The 25,749-nt window shown below is 41.6% G+C and overlaps 1 protein-coding gene across 2 annotated transcripts in view; it reads right to left on the bottom strand.

Moving 5' to 3' along the window:
* Window positions 1-5,783: 5,783 nt before the first annotated feature.
* The window catches only part of LOC144508484 (nuclear factor of activated T-cells, cytoplasmic 2-like), a 133,181-nt gene continuing 113,215 nt past the window's right edge, over window positions 5,784-25,749 (bottom strand). For both annotated transcript variants that reach the window (XM_078236448.1, XM_078236447.1), the window contains one exon: window positions 5,784-11,766. In XM_078236448.1, coding sequence (XP_078092574.1) covers window positions 11,752-11,766 — 15 coding nt within the window. In that variant the 3' untranslated portion in view covers window positions 5,784-11,751. The remainder of the gene's footprint in view (window positions 11,767-25,749) is intronic.

The following is a 25,749-nucleotide window of genomic DNA, read 5'->3' as shown; positions in this document are numbered from 1 at the left end:
TAGAGGTGCTTTAGATTGGTTTCACTGGTCGGCGCAACATCGAGGGCCGAAGGGCCTGTACTGCACTGTAATGTTCTATGTTCTATGTACTGCACGTTAGCCTTCTGCCTAACTCTCTATATTCATATTTCAGGACTCATCCCTTTTCCCACCTAGGTCGTTGGTACCAATATGTACAACAACCTCTGGCTGCTCACCCTCCTCCTTAAGAATGTCCTGCAATCGCTCAGAAACGTCCTTGATCCTGGCACCAGGGAGGCAACACACCATCCTGGAGTCTTGATTGCGGCCACAGAAACGCCTGTCCGTATCTCTAAATAGCGAGTCTCCTATTACTACTGCTCGCTTGCTCTTTGCCCAACCCTTTCCCACAGCAGAACCAGCTGTGGTGTCATAGGCCTGGCTGCTGCTGGTATCTCCCCCTGACAGGGTATCCCCCTCAACAGCATCCAAAATGATAAACCTGTTTGAAAGGGGAATAGACACAGGAGACTCCTGCACTACCTGCCTGTCTCTCCTGGCAGTCACCCATCTACCTGTCTGAACCTGTGGTGTGACAACCTCCCTGTAACTAGTGTCTATCACACTCTCTGCCTCCTGTATGCTCCGCAGTGCATCCACCTGCCGCTCCAACCGAACAATGCGGTCTGTGAGGAGCTACAACTGGACACACTTCCTGCAGACAAAGTTGTCAGGGAGACTAAATTGCTCCCTAATTGTCCACATCTGGCAAGAGGTGCATGTTATGTTCCCGACATTACAGCATTGACTACATCTCAAAATACTTCATTGACTAAAATGTTCTGGGATGCCCAATGGTCGTGAAAGGTGCTATATTAATGGAAGTCTTTCGTGCTGGGGCGGCATGGTGGCACAGTGGTTAGCACTGCTGCCTCACAGCGCCAAGGGCCTGGGTTCAATTCCAGCCTTGGGCCACTGTCTATGTGGAGTTTGCACGTTCTCCCTATGTCTGCGTGGGTTTCCTCTGGTTTCCTCCAACAGACCAAACAGGCGTGGGCTAGGTGGATTGGCTATGCTAAATTGTCCTTAGTGTCTGGGGGACTGGGGTTATGGGGATAGGGATTGTTGTTGGTGCAGACATGATGGGCCGAATGGCCTTCTTCTGCTCTGTAGGGATTCTATGCTTTATAAATGCCCAATAATGCCCAAGGACAATAAATGCTGGCCAGCCAGTGACGCCCCATGTCCCATGCATGAATAAAAATTGGAAGACACAGTAGACTTTTAACAGCTTTGGTGCTATTGTAAAGCATTCAATGTTCAATTTCATGCTATATGTTAAAACAAAGCTTTGAAACCTTTAATAATTATACAGAACTGGCTGACGCCACAAAGTTTTATAAAAGCTAGGAAACCAATAGATTATTGTAGTCTCAAGTTTGAAAAAATAAGCACAAGTGGCATGAAATTGAGATCAGAGGCATATTTGGGTGATGCATGTGCTGTTCAGGGACCAAAATAGCATCAGTGGTGTGTACGTATACTTTTGAGATGTGTTGTACCAGCCGCCTTATGGTTAGGGTATGAAGAGCACGCACTGGGACATTAGGATGTTGTGAGAAGCATGCAGAGCAGACAGAGTCTGATGTTAATTAGCATGAAACTGATTTGTCGCCAGTGGTGTCATCATGTGGTGACAGTGGTGTCTTTAGCTAACGCCCTCTTTTAACCTCACTCAGATGAAGCAGCATTCAGCTTCAAGAAGGAATTCCCATGACTTACTTAGAGGGTTTATCAAGTACTTGCAGGTTTGTTGCTGGTTGATTCCTTCAATGTGACAAGTGTTTGGTGTTTCATCTTATTGCTCAAATTTACCACAGTCTACAGGGAATGGTCTGGCAGATGCTCAAGCAGTCTCTGCTGACTTCAAGGCTTCTGCACAAGTAACTTCTTTCCCAGATATGTGTTCTGTAGTAGCCATTCCCTTTGGAATGAAATATGAGTGGGAGAATGAAGAGGTCGTGGAAAAGGACATGCTGCTGGAAGAGGGAGGAGGCAGAAGGGGAGAAGGGCTCGTCACAGGAAGCCATATCCACTTCCTATCTGAACCCCAGAAAGGAACAATTATACGCCTCTCCTACCCCAATGAGTGGACCAATAAGTGGGAGGGAGAGGAGAAGAACTGTGTGGCATGGCAGGGAGTGCTGTATGCATTATCCACCCCTCTGCTTGGATTTTATCAGTAGGTGTAGGTGTCAGGCAGCCTGACAATTGGTGGCTACTTAAGGCCATCCCTCCACTGTTGTTGGTGTTGTACCAGTGGCAGAACTCCCATGCTGTGTAGCTATGAACTTGGGAAAGGGGGAGCCCCTCCTGCTCAAGAGCCCTAAGCCCATAATGGCAAGGGCCACCCCACTTGTCCCCCATCCTGGCTTCCTAATTGCTGCATGAGAGTCAGCGTGAGGCTACAGACCTTCCCACCAGTCAAGCAGCAGGAGCATGAAGAGGACGAGGGGGAGGAAAAGAAAGGTTAGAGACAACCTCATCAGCGCCTATCTGCCTGTGCTGTCCATGGAGAACTCATCTAGTATGATGCCAGTAACCACAATACCAATTCTTTATTCACTAACATTCCCATACATTACCTTCCCTCTGTCACTGATCAGCACAGAATCTGTTTAGCCACAATGTAAATGTAAAAGCCACCACAAAATGAACAATTCAAACCAAACTTAGAAATGAAATCATGCCGTAACTATCTTGAGCACTCCGCTAGTATCTGTTTTCCATGTGCTGTTGTCTGTCCTGTTGCTCCAGTCCTACTCCGGTGGTGACAGCATGGCTAGTGGAAGCTGCTGACTTTTACTGGAGGAGACTGCACGTGGCCTTGGAGAACAACCTCATGCAGTGTTTGGCCGATAAAGCCTGACTGCTGACTGCACCATCGTGGCTTGGGTCACCACTGCCTGGATTGGCTGGCTGACAGACAAGGGTAAAGGCACTGGCAGATTAGCAGGGGTGGCCGGAGAGATACTACCTTCTTGAGAGAGGGCAGCAGGTTTATGCTGCAAGGGACTACTGGTGCTCCCTGATAACAGTACACAAGCATTTCTCCAGAGCAGTGTCTCAGTAATCCTAATAACATCTTGGCATACAGCTTGCTGAAGTGCTGTGATATCCTGCAAGTCATCTTGCACATTACAACCCACAGCCACAATGGCAACAACCTGAGCTAGCCTGTAGGAAGTTGACATTGCATTAATACCTTCTGTCAATTTAGTTAATGTAATGTATATAAGCTTTTGCTTCTTAATAAAATGCTTTATGAGCGGAGCTCCATTTTTGGGTAATCTGTGACTCCTGATAGAAATCTTACAAGATGCATTCACTGACCTTGATCCTGGGAGATCATTGAACTCTTTGCAGAATTGCAGCAAGGTCTTTGGGACTTGATTCCTGGCATTGACTCCTGTAGCTATCTGCTCCTACTGCCTTCTAAGCATGTCGCTGGAGCACTTCCAGGCCATCGGCAGATACAGGACCTCTCTCCCACTCCACCTGGGCCTTCAATGCAGCATCCAAAAATCTTGGAGCTGACTCTCTCATATATGCCTCTGTTCAATGTCTAACAAATCAGATTCATTTCTTATACAACCGCCCACACCGGCTAAATGCACCTCTCCTTTAAGAAGTGCAGACTAACTTAAAAGGATTCTAGATTCACCTTAATTGATGCTAGCTACTCACAATATTGATCTCCTGCTGAGCTATCGCATCGATCAGCAGCACAATCAGTGCTGGCTTAACATTTAAATTACATAAATCAGAGAGCAACACAAAGTTGGTGTGCCCAGTAAATACTTTGGCTGGAATTCTCCGGTCTCGTAATCCCCGCTACAACTGCCAGCAAGAACGGAAAGCTTGGCGCTCAGCCAAATCTCCATTCACTGCTGTAGGACTGGAGAATCCCAGCTGCAGATAAGGTCGGAAAATTTCAGCCCATGTATGCCCAAATAGCTGGTGTTGTTGCGGGATCCTCTCCAGACTCAGGGCTAAATCTTACCAAAAAAATAGCAGTGTTGTTTCTGGTGAGAAAACCGGTGTGCTTCCACCAGAGAAACCGGTTGATTTTCTCTCCAAATCTTCCCACACTCTGTCAAAAAAAAATCAAGGGAGCGTGTTTCACGCCGCCACGTAGGGAGGCGGGGCCTCAACACGCCAGCAAAACTCGGCTGCACAGAAACCAAGCACCATCTTTAAAGGGCGCCCTGATCATAACCTGAGTAAACCTCTTCCCCAGCCCATCAGGGGGGTCCATTGAGTCTATTGAGTCTGTACCGCCACCATTCAATGAGATCATGGTTGATCAGTGCCCCAACTTCACATATCTATCCTTGCCCCATATCCCTGAGTACCTTTGATAAACTCAAATCTATTCATTTCAGATTTAATATTAACAATTGACCTTGTGTCAATTGCTGTTTGTGGGAGAGAGTTCAAACTTTTAATACTCTATGTTTAGAAGTGTTACCTAACTTGACTCCTGAAAATCTGGCTCTAACTTTGAGATTATGCCCCTGAGTTCTAGATTCCCTAACTAGTGGAAATAGTTTCCTTCTATCTGCCCTATCTATTTCCCTTAATACCTTGATCGTAGTGTATATTAGGGAGCGCCAATTGCTGTGGCAACATGCTGCCCTACAGCTATTCTGCAGCTTCAGTTACAGAAGGCTCCAGGTCATAAGGCTGACCATGACTCTCTCCCACTCTTACCACCTGGCCTTGGCATGTGTTGATAAGATTTGCAGGTTGATAAACAACCTATCTGGTCATGTTATATATACACACATTCCTTGACCATCAAGTCCTGGTATGGAGCTCAAACACTGAGTTTCTGTCTCAGAGGGCAAGGACGCTATCCACTATGTCACAAGACCTTCCATAATTTCTTCAGAACTTTGATCAAATCACCTTTAACTTTTTAAATTCCAGGGAACACAACCTTAGTTTGTGAAAGCTCTCCTTGTAATTTAACCTTTGGAGTGGATATCATTCTTGTAAATCTATGATGTAGGTTTGACCCTCCTTGGCCAAGAATATTATTCCTAAATTGTAGTACCCAGAATTGCTTACAATACTCCAGATGTGGCTTTCAATAGTTGAAGCATGACTTCCAACTCCCTCATATTCTAGTCCTCTTTATATAAAGACCAGGGCAGAATTTTCCCGCCAAGGGAATCGTAGTGGGCAGCAGGCAGACCATGCAAAGATCCATTGACCCTAGGGCGGGATTTTCCAGTTTTGGGGTGAGCACGGCCGGAAAATTCCACCCCAGAAGTCCATTTTTATTTTCTGGACCAGTTTCTGACATTTTAACGATCTGTAAATTTGGGTCTCCAAGTCTTTTATGAGCCCCACTGTTCAAAGAGTACTCTGTTCATCTTTCTTACTTCCAAAGTGGATGACCTCACATTTCCTTACATTTAAATCTATTTGTCACAGTTTTGCCTACTTAATTTAGTAAAATTTGATTGTAATTGCATGCTTCCGTCTACGCTGCTCACAATGCTTCTTAGATTTGTTTCTGGTTTCGATAATAAAATCCTTTTTGGTGCTGTAAATAGGGTCACTTACAAATAACATGTTTTATTTATGCCAATCTTCAGGGTAACGCACTAGGCAATCATTTTTTAAAAATACTTTCTAATTTTGGTTAATAATAATGCTTTAATATAAAAGCACATTATTTTATTACAATATAATAATTTCTCATGTCAATTAGTAATCATTAACACAAATAAAAATTCAGACAAAAACTCTAGCATTTTTTTCTTTTTTTATTGGTAAATTGCACAGACCTAAGCAAGGCAATGAAAAAAATTATTATAATTAGCATCAGGGTACAAATGTTTATGATTTAATACATTGCTTAAAGAATATATGTCAATATTAGTCAGACTTTTTTAACCCCTTCTGTGATAGTTCTTAGTTTTTTTCTTTACATTGAATGTTAAATACTTCCATATGTATAACTAGTATTTGAAAGCATATTTGACTACAATATGTTAGTACAAATCCTGTTAAAATCTGACACAAAAGGGGTTAAAGAGGCAGGCAAATAAAGCAAATAGTACCAACAGTGGTACAGGACCTAGAGAAATACAGAATAAAAAACTTGCAAAATTTCTACATTTCTAAAATAACAACATGCTTTTGAGAATAGTTACTGAGAACTTTTTTGGGTACAAAGGTAAGCAGCAGAAATCTTTACATTACAAAAAATATAGTGCTGACTTTAGAGAAGTTCTACATTCAGAAGGAATATATTGCTCTTAAACAATGGCACTTATAACTTCATTACATTGAACAGTGCAAATCTTCACTTTATCACATTCTTTCTGCTATCACACATAGACCATGACCCCTTATGAGTCAGCTTTCTGTAGTTGACCATTGCTAAGAATTTTGTTGGCTCAATACATGCTTTGCTTGGTAGCTGCTTTGTTAAAAAAAAAACTGGATTTCTCTGTTGAGAAATTTAATATTTCATTTTACAAAGGGCTGTGGAAAACATGTTTTTTTTTTGGCAAGCGGTTCTTCTTTGAAATCTTTTCGGTACAATGACAGGAAGGCATTGCAGCAAAAACATTCAGACAGCTGAGGAAAGATGATGTTTCCTCATGTACAAGTGTGGCCATCGTCCAAAATAAACTAATACAAAATGTCCTTGCTCATCAATATGTAGAAACAGCAAAGCTGTAGCACTACTGATTTTAAGGGGTTAAAAGCTGTTGGTAAAGGGATCGTGTGCGTCATTTAGAACAGCTTTGAGAGAACCAAAGCAGCTTGGCAAAAGATAGCAATGAGAATAATTTTGGTGCTGACAATGCTCTAAAGCGAAAAATAATAAAACTGTACACAAATTACATAACACATTAGAAGTTGACTCTTCTAAACATCTTCCACTTTAACCCCAATTACTAACTTTCCTTTTGATATGTATTTATATGTTTGTAATAAAATAGGTCTATAATCAAGACTTGAGCTACATTGCGCATATTCAGAAAAAAACAATAATATTCAATAGTATAAAATATTCAGACAAAAGCAATAATGTTACACAATAATGTTCAGGGCCAGCTCTATAAAGAACAATATTCCTTACGGTGATCACAGAAGTTTGGAATCATGGAAGTAAATTAAGCATGTAAATTTATTTGTACTTCAACACATTATTACTCCAAATGGATTCACATAACTTTAAGATTTTAGTTTTAAATGTATGAATTGTAATCTCAAATAAATGGATTGTCTAGCTTTGTCCTGCTTTTCTGATTTATGGTTTTTATTAAGTGCTATTGCTAATGTGCTTTTCACTACAGAAAGGGGGAAATGATTATGAAAAGGGATTCTCTGAGGGATGACTAAATTAGAATGTATATTACATTTATCAAGATTATATATTGCTGTAATATCCCTTTTTAAATAGCAAAAATTTCAATTTGTAATATAGGACCCAATGGACTGTTTTATGAGTTGTGAAAGGATTTATTGGTTCTTGTATTTTTTTGATTATAACATTAAATCAAAGATGGGAGACCAATTGTAGAGGACACAGGAAACACCATGTTGAAAAGCAAAAGCTGGGAGATGGTTCTTTCTATCATTGATAAATAATAGGCAGGATAAAATAATATTAAAGAAGATTCCTTCAGATAGATTTACAGTAAGAGTCAATCATTTCTGAACAGTAGCCAAGCTTAAGTGTGATTTTTTAAAGGAGAAAGAAAATAAAGTAATGTGCTTACAATGTAAGATTTAAAAAATGCCATCCCTATCATTTATATTCCATCGCAATTAATGGCTTCTCATTTCTGATCCCTACTTTACAAGCTATTTACATCAATTGGCAGTATTCATAGTCAATTATAAAACATATGATACACCCTCTAACAAATCAGTGATGTTCTTTATCATCGGTTATTATGGAATGAAAATACTGTAAGAAGCACTTGGAGTTTAAGCAAGCTAAATATAAACATAATACAAAATTAAAATAAAGTCTTCTTGAAGAAAGCCTCATTTGGGCTTCCTCAATTCTACATTCAACACATCAATAAAACATTTTGAAGTCGTATTATATCACTTGGGTGTTAAGACTAAAGGTTAATATGTTTATTTATAAAGCAGAATAGACTGATTGATCTCTAATGAGGCACTAAATTACAAACTATTCATGTGCTGGGGCTTTCAAAATAAATGGTTTTCCTATGGGAACCCAATGTGCTCAAGAAATAGTTCTTTATTTTAAACAGTTTAACAAAATGGGGGAATGAGCAACCCTTACCATGTGGATGGAAAATTTTGGGGGTTTAGTGCTATTGTCATATAATCACAATGGATAATTTATAGTGCCAGTAAATTAAAAATTCTTTTATAGCCCCAGTATATGGCAGTTAGAATTAACGAGTTTCTGCTGTCCATTTATCCCCCCACCAACTATTGGAATCACGTTGAAAAGGAATAATCTCCTACAGCACAAGAAACATAAGGATCACTTCAGTAGGAGGGGTGCGGGGGGGGGGGGGGGGGGGGGGGGCTTCACAATGGATCAAAAACTGGTTAAACTATCCACTCCATTGGACCTGAAAGATCAGCAGTAAGTGTTTTTCTCTATAGACAGTGGGACGTTGGTATAGCACTAGAGCTGTGCGATATCAAAGGTTCACAAGGTTTGAAACCAGGGTGCTGCCAAAAACATTGGGTCAACAAGTATTTACTGGACGCTCCTGAGTTTTGAGTAACAATTAACCCTCAGATCGTATTTACTCTGTAAAAATATGCCAGCTTTACAAATGGGGGAAGAAGGCGGTCATTTAGTTTGTTGTCCTGCACTTAGTACCAATTATAACGGTGATAAGAAGCAATTGTAACAATATTTTGCTCTAGATCCCAGTGTCAGGAAGGACATCCCGTAAATTGAAGAAATGAACATTATGCAGAGGACTTCAATACCTCAAAGTCTGCATTTCCAACTATTTGGGACACCAGGTTGATTATGTCAAGCTAGAGATGGTGACACTTGGAACAACCCCATTGCCACATTATCGATAACTATTAATCTTTGAAATATTGCAATCAATGTTTTAAAGAAGAAATTAAGAAAAATAACAATATTCAATTTGTGATATCTGCAGGTGTTGGACTATGGCTTTCAACAAGGATGATTAAAGCTCCCAAAATACTGACTGTAAATCTGGAAACTGCTGCCTGGGCATTAGATAAGTTTGTACTCTGAACTTAATAACTTTAAAAAATAAACACATATACACCAGATACATTAATCAACAGATAGTTGATATCCTTGTGAAAACATAATAACTTCACTCTCAGATTTTAAAAAGTAGACTCAACTGTTAAAACAAACTACTAACATGATGTATTTCTTGTAATAGCAATACGATTTTTTAACTTATATAATTGTAAAATTATTTAAGTATACACAAAAGGATTTATTTCTTAAAAGCTTTATGCGTTAACAACTAAACGTGCAATGGCTGATGATGTTGGTTAAATAAATCAAATATTTGGTGAATCAGCATAAATATTAGTCACTGTTAAGATACCACAATTTTCTCACAGTAAGCTTGTGAGTTTGGAATGTGACTTTGTTTCGTAGTTATATCACCAGTATCCCAGGATGTGACAGGAAAATATCAAATACAGTCCATTGATGCTAACTGTACTCATTAAATGGTGGTCGCAGTCCACTGGACATGGGATAATGTACTATGCTTAATGGAAACCTCATTTTCTGCTGATCATTCACCAATTACTGCTGCTCATTATAAACTTGTTGTAGCTCTTTTAATGTTCTGTATCCAGTTGCTGCCTACAAAAGAAAATGTTTCTTCTCTTTACTAAAATGATATCTACACCCCAAGGGTTAAATTTTGAGGAAAGATTACACAAAGTGGGTTTATAACTTCAGAAAGTTAGGGGGTGATTTAGATCATTTAAAAGCTTGCATCCATTCTGCTATTCAATGAATTCATAGCAGATCTGCAACCTAACTCCATATACAGCCTTTGCCCCATATCCCTTAATTCTCTCAGGCCAGGATTTAGACCAGGGCTTATGAGGAGAAACTGAGTAGACTGGGACTATACTCATTGGAATTTAGAAGAATGAGGGAGGATCTTATAGAAACATATAAAATTACGAAGGAAATAGATAAAATAGAAGCAGGGAGGTTGTTTCCACTGGTGAGTGAAACCAGAAGTAGGGGATATAGCCTCAAAATAAGCGGGAGCAGATTTAATGACTGAGTTGAGGAGGAATCTCTTCACCCAAAGGGTTGTGAATCTGTGGAACTCCCTGCTCAGTGAAGCAGTTGAGGCTACCTTGTTGAATGTTTTTAAGACAAAGAAGAATATGTTTGAACAGTAAGGGAATTAGGGGTTATGGTCAGTGGGCAGGTAAGTGGAGCTGAATCCACAAAAAGATCAACCATGATCTTATTGAATTGCGGAGCAGTCTTGAAGGGCCAAATGGCCTACTGCTGCTCCTAGTTCTTATGTTCTTATGATTTGTGGACGTTTTCACAATATTATGGAGAACAGCTACAGTAAATAGTGAGATTTCTGCTGGTTGGAGACTCTCACACTGGGAGGGAGCATGGTTTAAAAATTAGGATGTGGAGATGCCGGCGTTGGACTGGCCCAGACCTTTTAGGAGTGACATTGGGACACACTTCTACACACAACGGATGGTGCAAATTTGGAACACTCTTCTGCCAATAGCAATTAATGTTCCATCAGTTGTTAATTTTAAATCTGAGATTAGCTGAATTTTTGTTAACTAAGGCTAGAATTCTCTGACCTCTGCAGCTGGGATTCTCTGGTCTTGCTGCCGTGAATAGAGATTTGGCTGAGTGCCAAATTCTCCAATCCCACTGGCACTGGAAGGGGTGGGGGGCGGGGGGGGGGGGGGGGGTGGAGAGTATCAGACTGGAGAATCCTGGCCTAAGAGAGTTAAGGGATATGGGCCAAAGGCAGTATATAGAGTTAGGTTGCTACAAACTCATTGAATGGCAGAACGGACACAAGGTTTTAAATGGTCTAATCCTGTTTGGAAGTTTTACCAATGTTCAAAGTGGCATGGTACAACATACACCAGTATAGTGTGCAACCTATAATGAGCGGGGATCATTCTTGTGCTATGATCTGGGATGCCAAATTGGCAAAGGTGCATATTCTTATAGTTAACCAGCTTATTCAGACTAGCACTTTACAGCTTCACTTCAAATCATGGTTGGGTCTTGTCTACAAAAATGGCTGCAAAACATTTCTGAGATGCTTCTCTTGTTATTAAAGAAGTCACGGAGAAGGGCTTCTCTTTTGAAAAGGTTAAAATATCCAACGAAGTGGATTGCAGATCAGTCCTTTTATGCAAGTTTGAGTGGAAACGGGTGTGGTCCAATTGAATGAAAATTAACACGTGTAAACTAAAAATACAGTTTTTGGACCCAATAAGGGCTCTGAATGAATGGAAACAATGAGGAAAAATTGCTAAGCTGAAGTTCCCAAGATGATTAGTCAGAGTAGCCAACTTCTTGCCAGCATATTGTTCTGTGCAGCTGAATGTGAACCTTTTGGATGACCCATTGGTAAACACAGGGCGTCACTGGAAGTGTAGAGAATTTCCCAGGTTGTGCTAGGAAGAATTCATTGTGAATTTGTTGAGTCTAAGAAGACTGGCTTGTTGCAGTGAGTCCAGAAAGATCTTTCCTTATAATTTCATTAACTGCAACAAAAGAGAGAAACAAAAGGAACCACATTAAATTGCTTGCGCCAGCTATGGAATGCAAATTACATAGTCAAATTCACATATTAATCATTAATAAGTACATTTCTCAATTATCAGATAAAAGCAAATCTAACATTACATGAAGGTTAAGAATAGTTGTAAATCTCACAATAAATCAAAATGAAATAAGTCTCGACACAGTGATTGGCTAAAGTCCTGCAAAGGTATAAATTTAACTTTCAACAATGGCATGAAAGAGGCCATATTGGATTTGGTGCCCATTATGAATTCATCAGATCCATTCCATTATTGACCCCATCAGATCCATCCCATTATTGACCCATTTAGATCCATCCCATTACCAACCCTGCCCAGATCCACCCGATTATCAACCCAGCCCAAATCTATCCGATTATCAACCCAGCCCAAATCCATCCCATTATCAACCCAGCCAGGTTTATCCCATTATCAACCCAGCTAAAACCATCCCATTATCAACCCAGCCCAAATCCACCCGATTATCAACCAGCCCAGATCCATCCCATTATTGATCCAGCCAGATTTATCCCATTATCAACCCAGCCCAAATACGTCCTATTATTAGCCCAGCTAGATCCATCCCATTACCAACTTAGCCAGATCCATCCCATTATCGACCCATCCCAGATCCATCCCATTATTGGCCCATTAGATCCATCCCATTATTGACCCATCAGATCCATCCCATTATCAACCCAGCCCAAATCCATCCAATTATCAACCCAGCCCAAATCCATCCGATTATCAACCCAGCCCAAATCTATCCGATTATCAACCAGCCCAGATCCATCCCATTATTGATCCAGCCAGATTTATCCCATTATCAACCAGCCCAGATCCATCCCATTATCGAACCAGCCCAGATCCATCCCATTATTGATCCAGCCAGATTTATCCCATGATACACCCAACCTAGGTATTTTCCATTATACACCCAGCTCGGATACATCCTGATATACTCTCAGCATGGATACATCTCAAAGTTTTCATTTTGTTCATCTCAACAGAAAGAGAAATGATGAACTGTCTGTATTAGGCAGTGGATCCAAGATCATCCATTTTATGCCATTGCTTAAAGTTAAAATTACCCTTACTCCGTCTGTGCCTGGATATTGGTTTGTGAATGATTCAAATGTATACCATGGTGCTTACAAGTCAACTTCAACCCTCCACAGGGCTTCAGACTTCAAATCTTTTGCTGTTTAATATTGTCTCCTTTCTGTCATCTGGTTATGAATATACTTTATCTCTCCTGATCTCTGCCATGATTAAGTAGCCCTTCTATGTCCACTCAGATGCACATTTCAGCTGCCAATCTAGATCTGAGCCCATTAATTCCATATATTTTTTCCCTTTCTTCCCCTCTTGGGCCCCTCTTTCCTTCAGCTTTCTGTAATCCAGTCATGCCCTTTTTCATTTTTACTCTCTCAGGAACTACACTATGTCCTCAAAAACTCCCGCTCCGCCCACCAACCTTCACTATTCCTTTGCTAACCTTAATCCTAAGGTTTAAATACCCCTGAGATAAGTCCATGACTAATCCCGTGCATCTCTTGACATTCTCCATAGAGCATGCAATTTTTGCTGTCACCTCACAAATAGTAACCCTAGTTGTCTTGCCTACCTTCATGTTCGGGTTACCTCGAATTGACTTTCTGCCCCAGTCACTTTACCTGCCTGCTGTCCCTTTGGACTCTCCCGCCAGATCCATGACTACCAGCCCTTTCTGCGTTTCCTTCCATTATGGCTACTCATTTGGAACATGGGCCTTGTCTTAGACTTGCAAACTAAATCTAATGATAATTATGTCGAAGTAGGAGCCGAGTCATAAAAGAGGAACATTTTAATAATCAGATTTGCATTGTAGCAAAGTGATTGCTGACATGATAAAATTCATTCTCACATGCAGATTTTTGTTGGCAAAATAAAAGTATGATCCCAGGTAGGAATGAAAGCTGAACTGCAGAAATAAAATCAGGATGCAACAGAAACTAAATGGTGTGTTAGAAATTTACACTGGTGCATGCACAATGATCGAATGGCAGCATGTAATTAACTATATTTTTTTCAACAGACTAATATCCGATATTTACAATTGGCTTCAGGTCATAATGTGGGCACAAATCCGCAACAAACACAAGCCTGATCATTCATTACTTTGCGAAATAAAGTCACTACGTCAATTAGCCACAGAACCTTGCATTGTTTTGCTATAGAACTGAATCAAGAACATCTCCAACAACAATGAGAAACAGAACAACATATTTCATCATTACAAAATAAACAAGGCCACATGTATTTGTAATCTTGCCAATAAGGAACTTATTGTGCGCTTATCTCAGCATTAGAGATTTTGAAATTCATAAATTAGTCAAAATTGTGCTTGAAAAGCAGAGAAGTACAAATTGGACGTTCACTATAGCATAGCTCTACAAGACCACAGCAAGGTGGTGAAAGTTGTTTTTCCATTCTATCAAATGTAGGTTTCAGCATGTCTTTCTACAACTTCCTGCCTCTTGTATTAAACAAGGAAATGACAACTATGAGTAAATGGAAAGTTTAGTTGCCCCCTCATTCTATTAATAGTTTGAAGGTGAAAGGTGTGGGCGGTAGTCCTCAAATACCCCGTTTCCTCCTCACCTGCAATAGGTGAACACAGGCACAACAGGCTGACTGTTGGTTCGACAACGCTTTGATGCTGCAGGCTTTTTTAAAAAAAATGCTGCGTGCATAATCGTGACTGTTTTTCAGAACCATCAAAAGTTTGAATAGATTCTATACACTGAAGGGTTTAAATGGACCCGATTGTGGGAAGATGGGTGTATTTGTTCTAGAAGAACAATGTATGCCCAATAAAAAAAGACAATAAACTGAATTACTGGCAGATGTCATGTTTAATGTATTAAAGGAAATGCCTTCCCATAATTAGGTGCATTGACCATGCTAAATTCTTCCTCAGTTTACCCGAACAGGTGCCAGAGTGTGGCGACTGGGGGACTTTCACAGTACCTTCATTGCAGTGTTAATGTAAGCCTACTTGTGACAAATAAATCAACTTTAACTTTACTTCGAGTTAATTACTACAGGATAACACTATTGTCAATGCCTGAAGAAGTAAGCACTGAAGTCTTCCTATATAACAACAGTCACTGTTCTTTAAAAGCAAGTTGTTATGTGAAACCTTTTGAAAGATTTGGGCATGGTAGGAGGTTATAAAATGCAAATAGTGTTCTTTGGTTATTGGACACTCATGATTCCAGCAGAACCATTGTTAAATATTGTATAACAAAAGCCCTCTATTGGCTAGTGGGATAAGATTCAACTGCAACAGATGCTGCTTCTATTGTAACAGGGATGCCTCCCGGCAAGTTTTCTTATTTCAGCTATTACTTTTTAACAGCCTTCTAAATAAATGATTGCAATGACATGAAGTGTCATCAATCGCCCCATTCGCACATCTCTGTTCATTAATCTGGTAAATGAACAGGTGATCCTCTCCGTTCCCAGATTCCTTACATGGAGGGGCCCCAGCCTTAGCTAAGGTTTACAGCAAAATTCAGGTGTTTCCTGCCAAATGGGAAATGAGAAGATGAGTCATTTATAAGATCCACAGTTCTTGTTGTTCATACTTATTCATGATCTTGGCAACGACACTGGAATATCATCAGCAGTTTACAGTGTTATAAGGAGGTGATAGCACTCAGTGAAGATTAGCAGATTGGTCCAAGCATACAGATAGATATTACTGAATTATATTGGCGCAGTTATATTGATCATATTGTGGAGGTGAACTCCCCAATACTAAAATGGTGTTGCCATGTCTTGATAGAAATGCTCCTTTGTATTATCTGCCTTGTCCAACTCCAATTTTTGATTGGCAAAAATTGTAGGCCCAGAAAATCTTATGTGCACTGGCTCAAAAGTAATAAAAGCTAACATGCAAATCAGCAAAAGAGCAATAGCTAAAACACCTTTCCTGCTTGTGTTTCTGAGTTCTAGCATTTGCTATATAGTACCCTGCTACATGTTATTTAAAAAGGGAAGTACAATCACAGATGCACACAAAGCTGACCACAATAGAAGAAGCATTTTCACAAGACTGACTTAATTTTTAATGTTGATTCAGATCACGTTTTCAGCACTGAACTCCTCAAAATAATCTTTCCGAGATTACAGTGGTGTTCAAGATGGAATTTATGGCACTTAACATACCCTCACTATAGCTGGGACAAAACCCTGAAGCTCCAACTTAATCAGGCTGGAGGGTGGGGTTGCAGCAGCCTTCCCTCCTTAGTCCTGGTTAAGTTGTTGATTTGCCACCTGACTGCCAATTGAGTCACTTATGTGGCACTTCATGTCTACTTAAGGGCTTTACCCTGCCAACTGGCAGGTGGGGCAGTCGCCATGCTGGAAGTCCAAACAAGCAAACCTGTGCGGGCTGGGGGTGGGGAGGGTGTGATGGACCCAGCATCAGGAAAGGGAGGGGCTCACCGAGAGCCACACTCCCTGCCCTTGCCTCCAACCCCCTCCTTCCTACTCACCCGTAACCCCTCAACCCTCATCTTTCATCTGGGCTCCCTTGACACTCCTGGACCTCAATTGAGTACATTGCTGACAACAACCACTGTTCCCATTAGCACTGCTGAACAATGTACAACTGCTGGCCTCTGACTGGCCTGCAGCTCTTGGGGAGCAGCTCCTAGGGTCCTTAATCCTGAGGCAGGATCTCCACTGCCCACTTAAGTGCCTGACTGGCACTTAATTCGATAAGCCTTAGGAGGAGATGCGCATTCTCACTGGCTCCCCCAGCTGAGACTCTTGTCGCCAGCATTAAATACTACTCTATCAAGGAGCTAAATTTTAAAACTTGGAAGTTTCTGCTGTATTTACACAACATTTGTGCTATTTATACGTCAATATCTTGTGCACCATGAGTTCAGGAATTAGCCATATTGTGTGAAATGAATGCAAAATGTCAGAGAATTTGTGAAAAATGTGAATTGACTGTAAATGAAGCTCTCCAATTTATTTACCCCATATTTTCTAGAATATTCAGAGGCATTTAACAACGGTATTATCAAGTCTACTGCTACAGAGTGTGAAGATGCTTCAGAACAAGAGCAGGGTTCAGAATCATTATAATGTATTAGTTTTAAAGTTTATTTATTAGTGTCACAAGTAGGCTTACATTAACACTGCAATGAAGTTACTGTGAAAATCTCCTAGTCGCCACACATCAGCGACTGTTCGGGATCACTGATGGAGAATTTAGCCTGGCCAATCACCTTACCAGCACGTTCTTTGGACCGTGGGAGGAAACCGGAGCACCCAGAGGAAACCCACACAGACACGAGGAGAACGTGCAAACTCCACACAGACAGTGACCCGAGCCGGGAATTGAACCCGGGTCCCTGGCACGGTGAAGCAGCAGTGCTGACCACTGTGCCACCATGCCGCCCGCATTATTTACTTCAAGCTGCTGTATAGTATTAAAGAAATAATTTATCAGGATGTTTTGCTAGTTACAATACTGTTAGAAGTTAAAACTTCAATGTGAGACTTCCTGTGCTGTTGACTGTGGAAAGGATTTTTATCACTTATCTGTCCCTTATCTGATGTGGATAGATTCTGCCTACACTCACGCGTTTAGTATGAATTTGTGTCAAATAGTGATGCAAGCAAGCACAATTCAAATTAAGACATCAGATAAGGACTTTCCCCTTAGTATGAGGCTGGCTGCTCTAACTTTTATGGTTTAATTTTAGGAACTTTCCACTTCTGTGGCTACAGGCTACCAACACCACTCTATAATATACAATTACTCTGCTTGGTTTACTGATCAATGGTTAGCTGAGAGACGGAGTCCGCTTCCCAAAAACTATGACAGCAACATCCCCTCGTAAAGTCATTTGAATCGCAGAAGGCGGCCATTTGGCCCACAGAGTCTGTGCTGGCACTCTATAGCGCAATCCAGTCAGCCCAGTCCCCACTCTATTTCCATAGATCTGCAGGTTTCCTTCAAGCACTCATCCAATTTCCTTCTGAAATCATTGATTGTCTCCACTTCCACCACTCTCGTGGGCAGTGACTTTCAGGTCATTACACGTGCTGCATAAAAAGGTTCTTCCTCAGATTCTCCTCTGCTCTTGCCCAAAGCCTTTAAACCTGTGGCACTATATAAGAAGTTTTTTTAAAATTAATTTGTGGGATGTGGACGTCGCTGGCCAGCATTTTAATTGCCCATTGCTAATTGCCCTTGAGAAAGTGGTGATGGGCTGCCTTCTTGCCTCGCTGCAATCCATGTGGTGTAGGTACACCCACAGTGCTGTTAGGGAAGGTGTTTCAAAATTTTGACCCAGCGACAGTGAAGGAATAACAATATCTTTCCAAGTCAGGATGGTGAGAGACTTGGAGGGGAACTTCTGGGTGGTGGTGTTCCCATGTGCCTGCTGCCCTCGTCTTTCTAGATGGAAGTGGTCGTGTGCTTAGAAGATGCTGCCGAATGAGCCTTGGTGAGTTCCTGCAGTGTATCTTGTAGATGGTACACACGGCTGCCACTGTATGTCGATGGTGGAGGGAGTGATTGTTTGCAGAAGGGGTTCCAATCAAGCGGGCTGCTAGATTGATTACAGTATTCCTTCTCTGCCTGTTTAAGATCAGTAAACTAAAACTTCAAATAAGTTGGACTAGATTCTTAAAATGCAATCAAGAATGTACAATTCAAGCATCTCTCACACTTTGATACTTCTTGCAGAAAACTACTCGAGTCCTATATTAGTGCATTAGCATCAGAATTAAAATCACACATCCCTGAAGAAATAACCTAGTTAAATATTTATAAATCATAAATGATCAAGAAACTTCTATTATTTGCATCACTGTCAAGGAGGTTGAATTAACTACAGGTAGTTAGGAAGTCATGGATATCATTGGATGTGATCTTACCGCCTGTTCACGCCACATTCCCGCTGCAGCAAGGTCGGAGAATTTGGCGATCGGCCAGATCTCCATTCACTCCGGCGGGATGAGAAATCCCATCGACGTGAACAGTGATAAGATTCCGCTATTGAGTCATGTTATTGTGACCTCATCTTATGGTTTCATTTTATTTGTTGAAGAGACAATCTCACAAGGCGCTGCCCAATATCATTGATGAGTTTTTGTTTCTGGAGGGGAAAATCAGAAAGGAATAATTACCTCAATCTACGTTCTTGCACCTTTCTGACTGTGGTATTAGAAACGCAAGAGGAAGCAACCTGTTTGCCGTCATGACCAAGGGAACAGTGTGTATCACATGGAGATCTAAACTAGGAAGAATATTGAGTAACTTCAACTTGGGGGCATCAAATGAACAGAAGTTGTTGGTATGTTCTTTTGGGTGGAGGATTGGTGCGGGTATTTTTGAACACCGACCCATTAAAATAGTGGTCCATCATGTGACAAGGCATGAAACGAAAGGGGATGTAAAACACTAAAGGGGAAATTTTCAATGTTTGAGTCTCATTTATCAAATGCTGGCAAGCTGAGAGCACTGATGCAGAACTCAGAGACAGCTTGTAGGTTGGGGCATGAGGGAAATGAGACAGGAGTAATGATTGAAAGTGTGTGGGGAAGTGGGTGTGTGTGTGTGTGTGGGGGGGGGGGGGGTGGGGGAGGGGGGGGGGCGATGGGGTGGTAGTGTGGATGAGCCAACAGCAGAGCAGAACATTTTGTGGGCCTGGATGAGGAGTTGCATTCCTCCTTACTCCAAAAAAGGTCTTTTGGAGAATTTTTTAGCTCCTTCTCTTTTAGGCCAAGGGTCGGCCGTTCAATGCCTTTTACTAAAGGACTGAGCATGCCCAGTTTTACACAAAACTGGTACTTGCGTCCTACAACAGATGAAGGACCCCAATTTAAATAGTGAGTTCAGGCTGTCACCTATTTTGGGCAAATTGGCATTGCCGGCGATTTTGAGATCTTTGAAAATTGTATTGGGCAGGTCTCAAGCAGCTAATGAACAGTTGATTTTTCAGTAGGCATGATGCAATCCACAGACAAAAATAACCATTCATATTTTGTTAAAATGAACACAGAAATTCCACAATGGCGGAAATGCAGCTACAATACTGTAAAACTCTCTTCCACTTTTGACAAACCAAAAGAACCATGGAGTGGGAAAAGGCCATTTGGCCCAGAGTTAGTTGCCTTCACAACTAACCCGAACATGGTTTTGGTTCTGAGTGATTAAAGTTTTGTGTAAGTAGTCAAAAGAGAAAATGCTGGAAAATCTCAGCAGGTCTGGCAGCATCTGTAAGGAGAGAAAAGAGCTGACGTTTCAAGTCCAAGTGACCCTTTGTCGAAGCTAAAAGGCATAGAATGTGGGAGATATTTATACTGTAGGGTGAGGGAATGAAGATGGGTCATAGCCACAAAAGCAAGGGGAAAGGCTGCTAATGGCAGCCCATAGAGAGAATAGAAGGTGTGAATGGCCAAATGGCAGAGATGCTGAAATCAGAGGGTAAGCTGTGACAGATGACGGTGTGGAGGGAGACCAACTACCAAAGACACTACTAATATCCATTACAAGCCCACTGACTCCCACAGCTATCTGGACTACAGCTCTTCGCACCCTACATCCTGTAAGGACTCCATCTCTTTCTCTCAGCTCCTTCGTCTCCGTTGAATTTGTTCTGATTTCCTTCCTTTGTGTAAGTAGTGTCTGATTTGTGAAGAAATTTTTTTTAATTCATTCGTGGGACATGGGTGTCACTGGCTGCCCAGCATTTATTGCCCATCCCTAGTTGCCCTTTTGAAGGTGGTGGTGAGTTGCCTTCTGCAATCGCTGCAGTCCATGTTCTGCGGGTTGGCCCACAAAATGATGCAAAATCTATGTTTTCAATATCTAAATATGCTTGAACTATTATCCAAGTTCAAAATTACCAATTAAAAAAAGTACCTTAAAACTATTTTCGGGAACCACTGCTTGCTTTTTTATGATTAAGCCACCTAACTACAGAAGCAATCCCATCATGTTAATCTCAGAAAATAAAAGGCATCATTTAAATAAGGCTGCATTCAGAACAATCGTGAATGGCTGGATGAGTAATTAAGCCGATAAAATACTTGCAGATGCCTTTTTGAGTTGTGCCAGATGTATTCTCTTCATTCTGGTGTATATATAGTTTGTGTGCGCGCACATGCGCACTTGTATTTTTTTTGTTTTTTCTATATTTAAATTACCACCCACAACTTGACTAACTTCTTAACTACAAATAAAACAAGTTACAACAAGCTCCAGCATGTTTCAAGAAACAGCAACACCAGCCAGCGAATGAAATTAAAACCACAAAGTGTTAATGTGTCACATTGGAATATTTGAATTTTATGACCATACAGTGGCAAACTGCCTGATTGGAGAGAAAGTCAGTCCTTTTTTTCCTGAAATAACTTTCAGATGGAGAGTAATAAGGGTCATATGACAAATACTTGCCATTAATGCAGCCTTTTAGTCTCCACGGTACACACAGCCAAAATGTGGTGTTAGATTGCTTAGCAACGTGACTAACAACCGGTGCAGCCCCTGTTGCAATGTTTTTGTTTACTGTTTTAAATATTGAACCTTATAGAGAGAGTTACACAGTTTGACAGTGTAGAGCTTCTCAGGGAAGTGGTGTTTCCTGATCAAGGTACAGTTCCAATATCTCTGGGTGGTGAAGGTAGAGGAGACACTGTCCTGAGGCACTTGCTGATTCTTTTTGGTGGCCTGTCAATTTGTTTGTTACCTAATTTGGGCCTTTCATCACATGACCTTCTAATCCGACTCTGCTGCCAAAGGCTTCACTGCTGCTCGAAGTCACACAGTGACTGGCTTCCTGTTTGTTTCAGGAAGTCATGGTGCAGTGGAGGGTCTCACACATTCAGCTGCAGTTTTATTGAATTAGCCTGTGTTGGAGGTGAAGTGATTTCATACTGTAACACCTGAAAATTCCTTAAAGAAACAGCCACTGTGTGGTGGTACGGCACATTTGAATACCAATGAATTACTTTAGTGGGGATGGGGATTATCAGTTTGATTCCACAACCCCACAGACATTGAGCTGGTGTTGCTGTAGACCTGCATAATGTAGGCCTGGTAATTCCCAGTGGAGCAAAGGAATCATGGAATCGTTATAATGCAGAAGGAGGCCATTTGGCCCATTGGCCAGAATTTTACTGCCCTGCCCGTCATGAGAATCGGAGCAGGCGAGGGGCGGACCATGGAAAGGTCCGTTGACCTCGGGCAGGATTTTACGGTTTGGGTTCCTGGCTTGGGTCACTATCTGTGTGGAGTTTGCATATTCTCCTCGTGTTTCCTCCAGGTGCTCCGGTTTCCTCCCACAGTCCAAAAATGTGCGGGTTAGGTTGATTGGCCATGCTAAGTGGCTCCTTAGTGTCGGGGGTTTAATATGGTAAATACGTGAGGTTATGGGGATAGGGCCTGGGTGAGATTGTTGTCAGTGCAGGCTTGATGGATCGAATAGCCTCCTTCTGCACTGTAGGGATTCTATGGATTCCATGGGATGAGCAATGCCGCAAAATCCCGCCCATTGTGTCTGCACCAGCTCTCCAATCAGCATTGTGGCTTAGTGCCATTTTCCTGCGTTGTGCCCATATTCCTGCACATTGTTTCTATTCAAGTAATGATCTAATGCCCTCTTGAATGCCTCGAATCATCATTATGCTGGCTTGAAGTACTAGCTTGAGAGTGCCATTAGTGCTGACTATCTACCCCATTGGCAGCGATTCATGTCTGCCTTAAGGAAACCAGAAAGGAAGGAGAAAACACAACTGAGCTCAAAAGAGAGTAGTATGTACCACCAGTAAAAAGAATTCAAATCAGCACAGCGTATATTATACACCAAAATGTGCATCACACCGACTTTGTCTAATTTTGTATTTGAAATGACTGTACCACTGGGCTCCCAATCAGAGACAAGTTGCTTGCAGGATATACCAAATATCACGCATGCTCATCGCCGCAGAAGGTGACTCAAAAGGAAGGTGCTGTATATTACATGCTACCAGATTCAGAACACCCTGAGCAGAGCCCTTGGAATATGTCCCACATCCTTTTAGCCACAGTTTATGAGTGGGCTGGGGAAGCCAAGGCAGAAAGTAGTTTGCAAAGAAGGCTTTGTATCCTAAAGAGAGAGAAAAAAAATCCCTCACTCTTAAGCAAACCTATGGTGTGGTTAATGAGGCCTTCGCTTCCTGAGTAAATTTTTGTTTGGGAAGTGAGTAGAGCCAGGAGTCAGCCACACTTTGGTGTCATACCCAATAACACAAAGGTGTGTTGTCAGACAGCTTACATCATTCATTACACTTCCACAAGTGGACAGAAGTTTGCCATTTTTTTTTCAAAAATATTTTTCTATAGTTAGGAAGTATAATTTTCAAAGATATGAAAGGTCAAATATCACTGAAGCAAACAGACCAGAAACCAATTTAAGGCAATCACAAGCAACAACTGTACTGAAGAAACAAGTACAGCAATAATCTGATAAAGTGAGTACCTTAATCAGGCCAGCAACAGAATTTCAAACAGTAATGAAATCAGCAATGCACTCTGAGGATTATGCTTTACATATTTAAAAGATCAGAAATTGGCAGGGTGACAGGGCGGCGGAGGGGGGGGGGGAGGGGGAGAACAGAGGATTAGGACTCACTGAATAGCTTTTCAAAGAGCTGGCAGAGATAAAATGGGTTGAATGGCCTTTCCCTTATGATTTTCTGCTGCTTCATCCATGTGGAGGCTGTGCTGCTACCAGTAATATAAATTGTGCCCGAAGTGGGCTTTCTCAAAAGGCTGTATAAATAAAGCATGCAAAGCCAGTTAGGAAGTAATTCATTATTATAGCGTGAGTCCACTGACTCCTAAAAGCAACTTGGCTTAGAAATTCTGCCCTTTACTTGAGGTGAAAATAAGCTGCGGCTTAGTTGGTGGCCACTCTTGCCTCCGAGTCAAAAGGCCGTGGATTAAAGTCTCAATCCGGGTGAATTTTATGGTGGGGGAGGGGATGCGTATTGTGCACCCCCGCCCCCCCCCCCATAGAAATGTCAGTCAGCAGCCAGCAGGAAAAGAGCAAGTATAATGAGTGTTGATCCTTTAGAGAGTGACTCTAAGGAATTAATAATGGAAAATAAGGAAATTGTGAATCAATTGAATGGATATTTTGCATCTATCCTCACTGTAGAGGATACAAATAACATCTCAGAAATAATTGTGAATCAGGCAGTGAAATGGAGAGAGGAAGTTAAAACAATTGCAATTGCCATGGAAAGGCTAGTGAAAACATTATCAGAACTAAAAGCTGATAAGTCCCCAGGTCCTGATGGACCCATTTCCAGACTCTTAAAATAAATGGCTGCTGAGATAGTAGATGCCTTAATTTTAATTTTCCAAAATTACTTAGCTACTAGGAAGGTCCTATCAAATTGAAAATAGCAAGAAGGAGGGAGACAGAAAGACAAAACTACAGGCCCATTCGCTTAACGTCTGCCATCGGGAAATTGCTGGACTCTATCATTCAGGAGGTTATTGTGGGACACTTAAAAAATCTCAATCCAACAGGCAGAGTCAACATGGCTTTGTGAAAGGGAAATCATGTTTGACAAATTTATTGGTATTCTTTGAGGAAGTAACAAGCAAAATGGATAAAGGGGAACCTATAGTTGTGCTGTACTTAAGATTTCCAGAATGCCTTTGACAAGATGCCCCATAAAAGGTTACCATGCAAAATAAGAGCTCTTGGCATAGGAGGTAACATATTAGCATGGATAGAGGATTGGTTAACTGACAAGAAATGGAGTAGAGATAAATGGCTCATTTTTGGGTTGGCAATATGTGGCCAGTAGAGTGCCACAGGTAATGGTGTGGAGGAATCAGCTTTTTACAAGGACAACACAGTGGTTAGCACTGCTGCCTCACAGCCTCATGTCATTGATGAAGACGAACATCTCGCCAAGGCCATCCCCACACCCCCACTTCTTGCCTTCAAACAACCGCACAACCTCAAACAGACCATTGTCCGCAGCAAACTACCCAGCCTTCAGGAGAACAGTGACCAAGACACCACACAACCCTGCCACAGCAACCTCTGCAAGACGTGCCGGATCATCGACACAGATGCCATCATCTCACGTGAGAACACCATCCACCAGGTACACGGTACATACTCTTGCAACTCGGCCAACGTTGTCTACCTGATACGCTGCAAGAAAGGATGTCCCGAGGCATGGTACATTGGGGAAACTATGCAGACGCTGCGACAACGGATGAATGAACACCGCTCGACAATCACCAGGCAAGACTGTTCTCTTCCTGTTGGGGAGCACTTCAGCGGTCACGGGCATTCGGCCTCTGATATTCGGGTAAGCGTTCTCCAAGGCGGCCTTCGCGACACACGACAGCGCAGAGTCGCGGAGCAGAAACTGATAGCCAGGTTCCGCACACACAAGGACGGCCTCAACCGGGATATTGGGTTTATGTCACACTATTTCACATAAATATTTCTGCTTTTTTCCTCCTGAGTCTTTATCATGCGATCCTAGAATCAGAATTTATGTCACACTATTTGTAACTCCCACAGTTGCGTGGACCTGCAGAGTTTCACTGGCTGTCTTGTCTGGAGACAATACACATCTTTTTAGCCTGTCTTGATGCTCTCTCCACTCCCATTGTTTTGTTTCTTAAAGACTGGATTAGTTGTAAGTATTCGCATTCCAACCATTATTCATGTAAATTGAGTCTGTGTCTTATAAGTTCTGTTTGTGAACAGAATTCCCACTCACCTGAAGAAGGGGCTCAGAGCCTCGAAAGCTTGTGTGGCTTTTGCTACCAAATAAACCTGTTGGACTTTAACCTGGTGTTGTTAAACTTCTTACTGTGCCTCACAGCACCAGGGACCCGGGTTCAGTTCGGGT

Source organism: Mustelus asterias, chromosome 20 (assembly GCF_964213995.1).
Source record: "Mustelus asterias chromosome 20, sMusAst1.hap1.1, whole genome shotgun sequence".
Lineage (NCBI taxonomy): Eukaryota > Metazoa > Chordata > Chondrichthyes > Carcharhiniformes > Triakidae > Mustelus > Mustelus asterias.
This window is presented reverse-complemented; position numbering and strand designations above follow the sequence as displayed.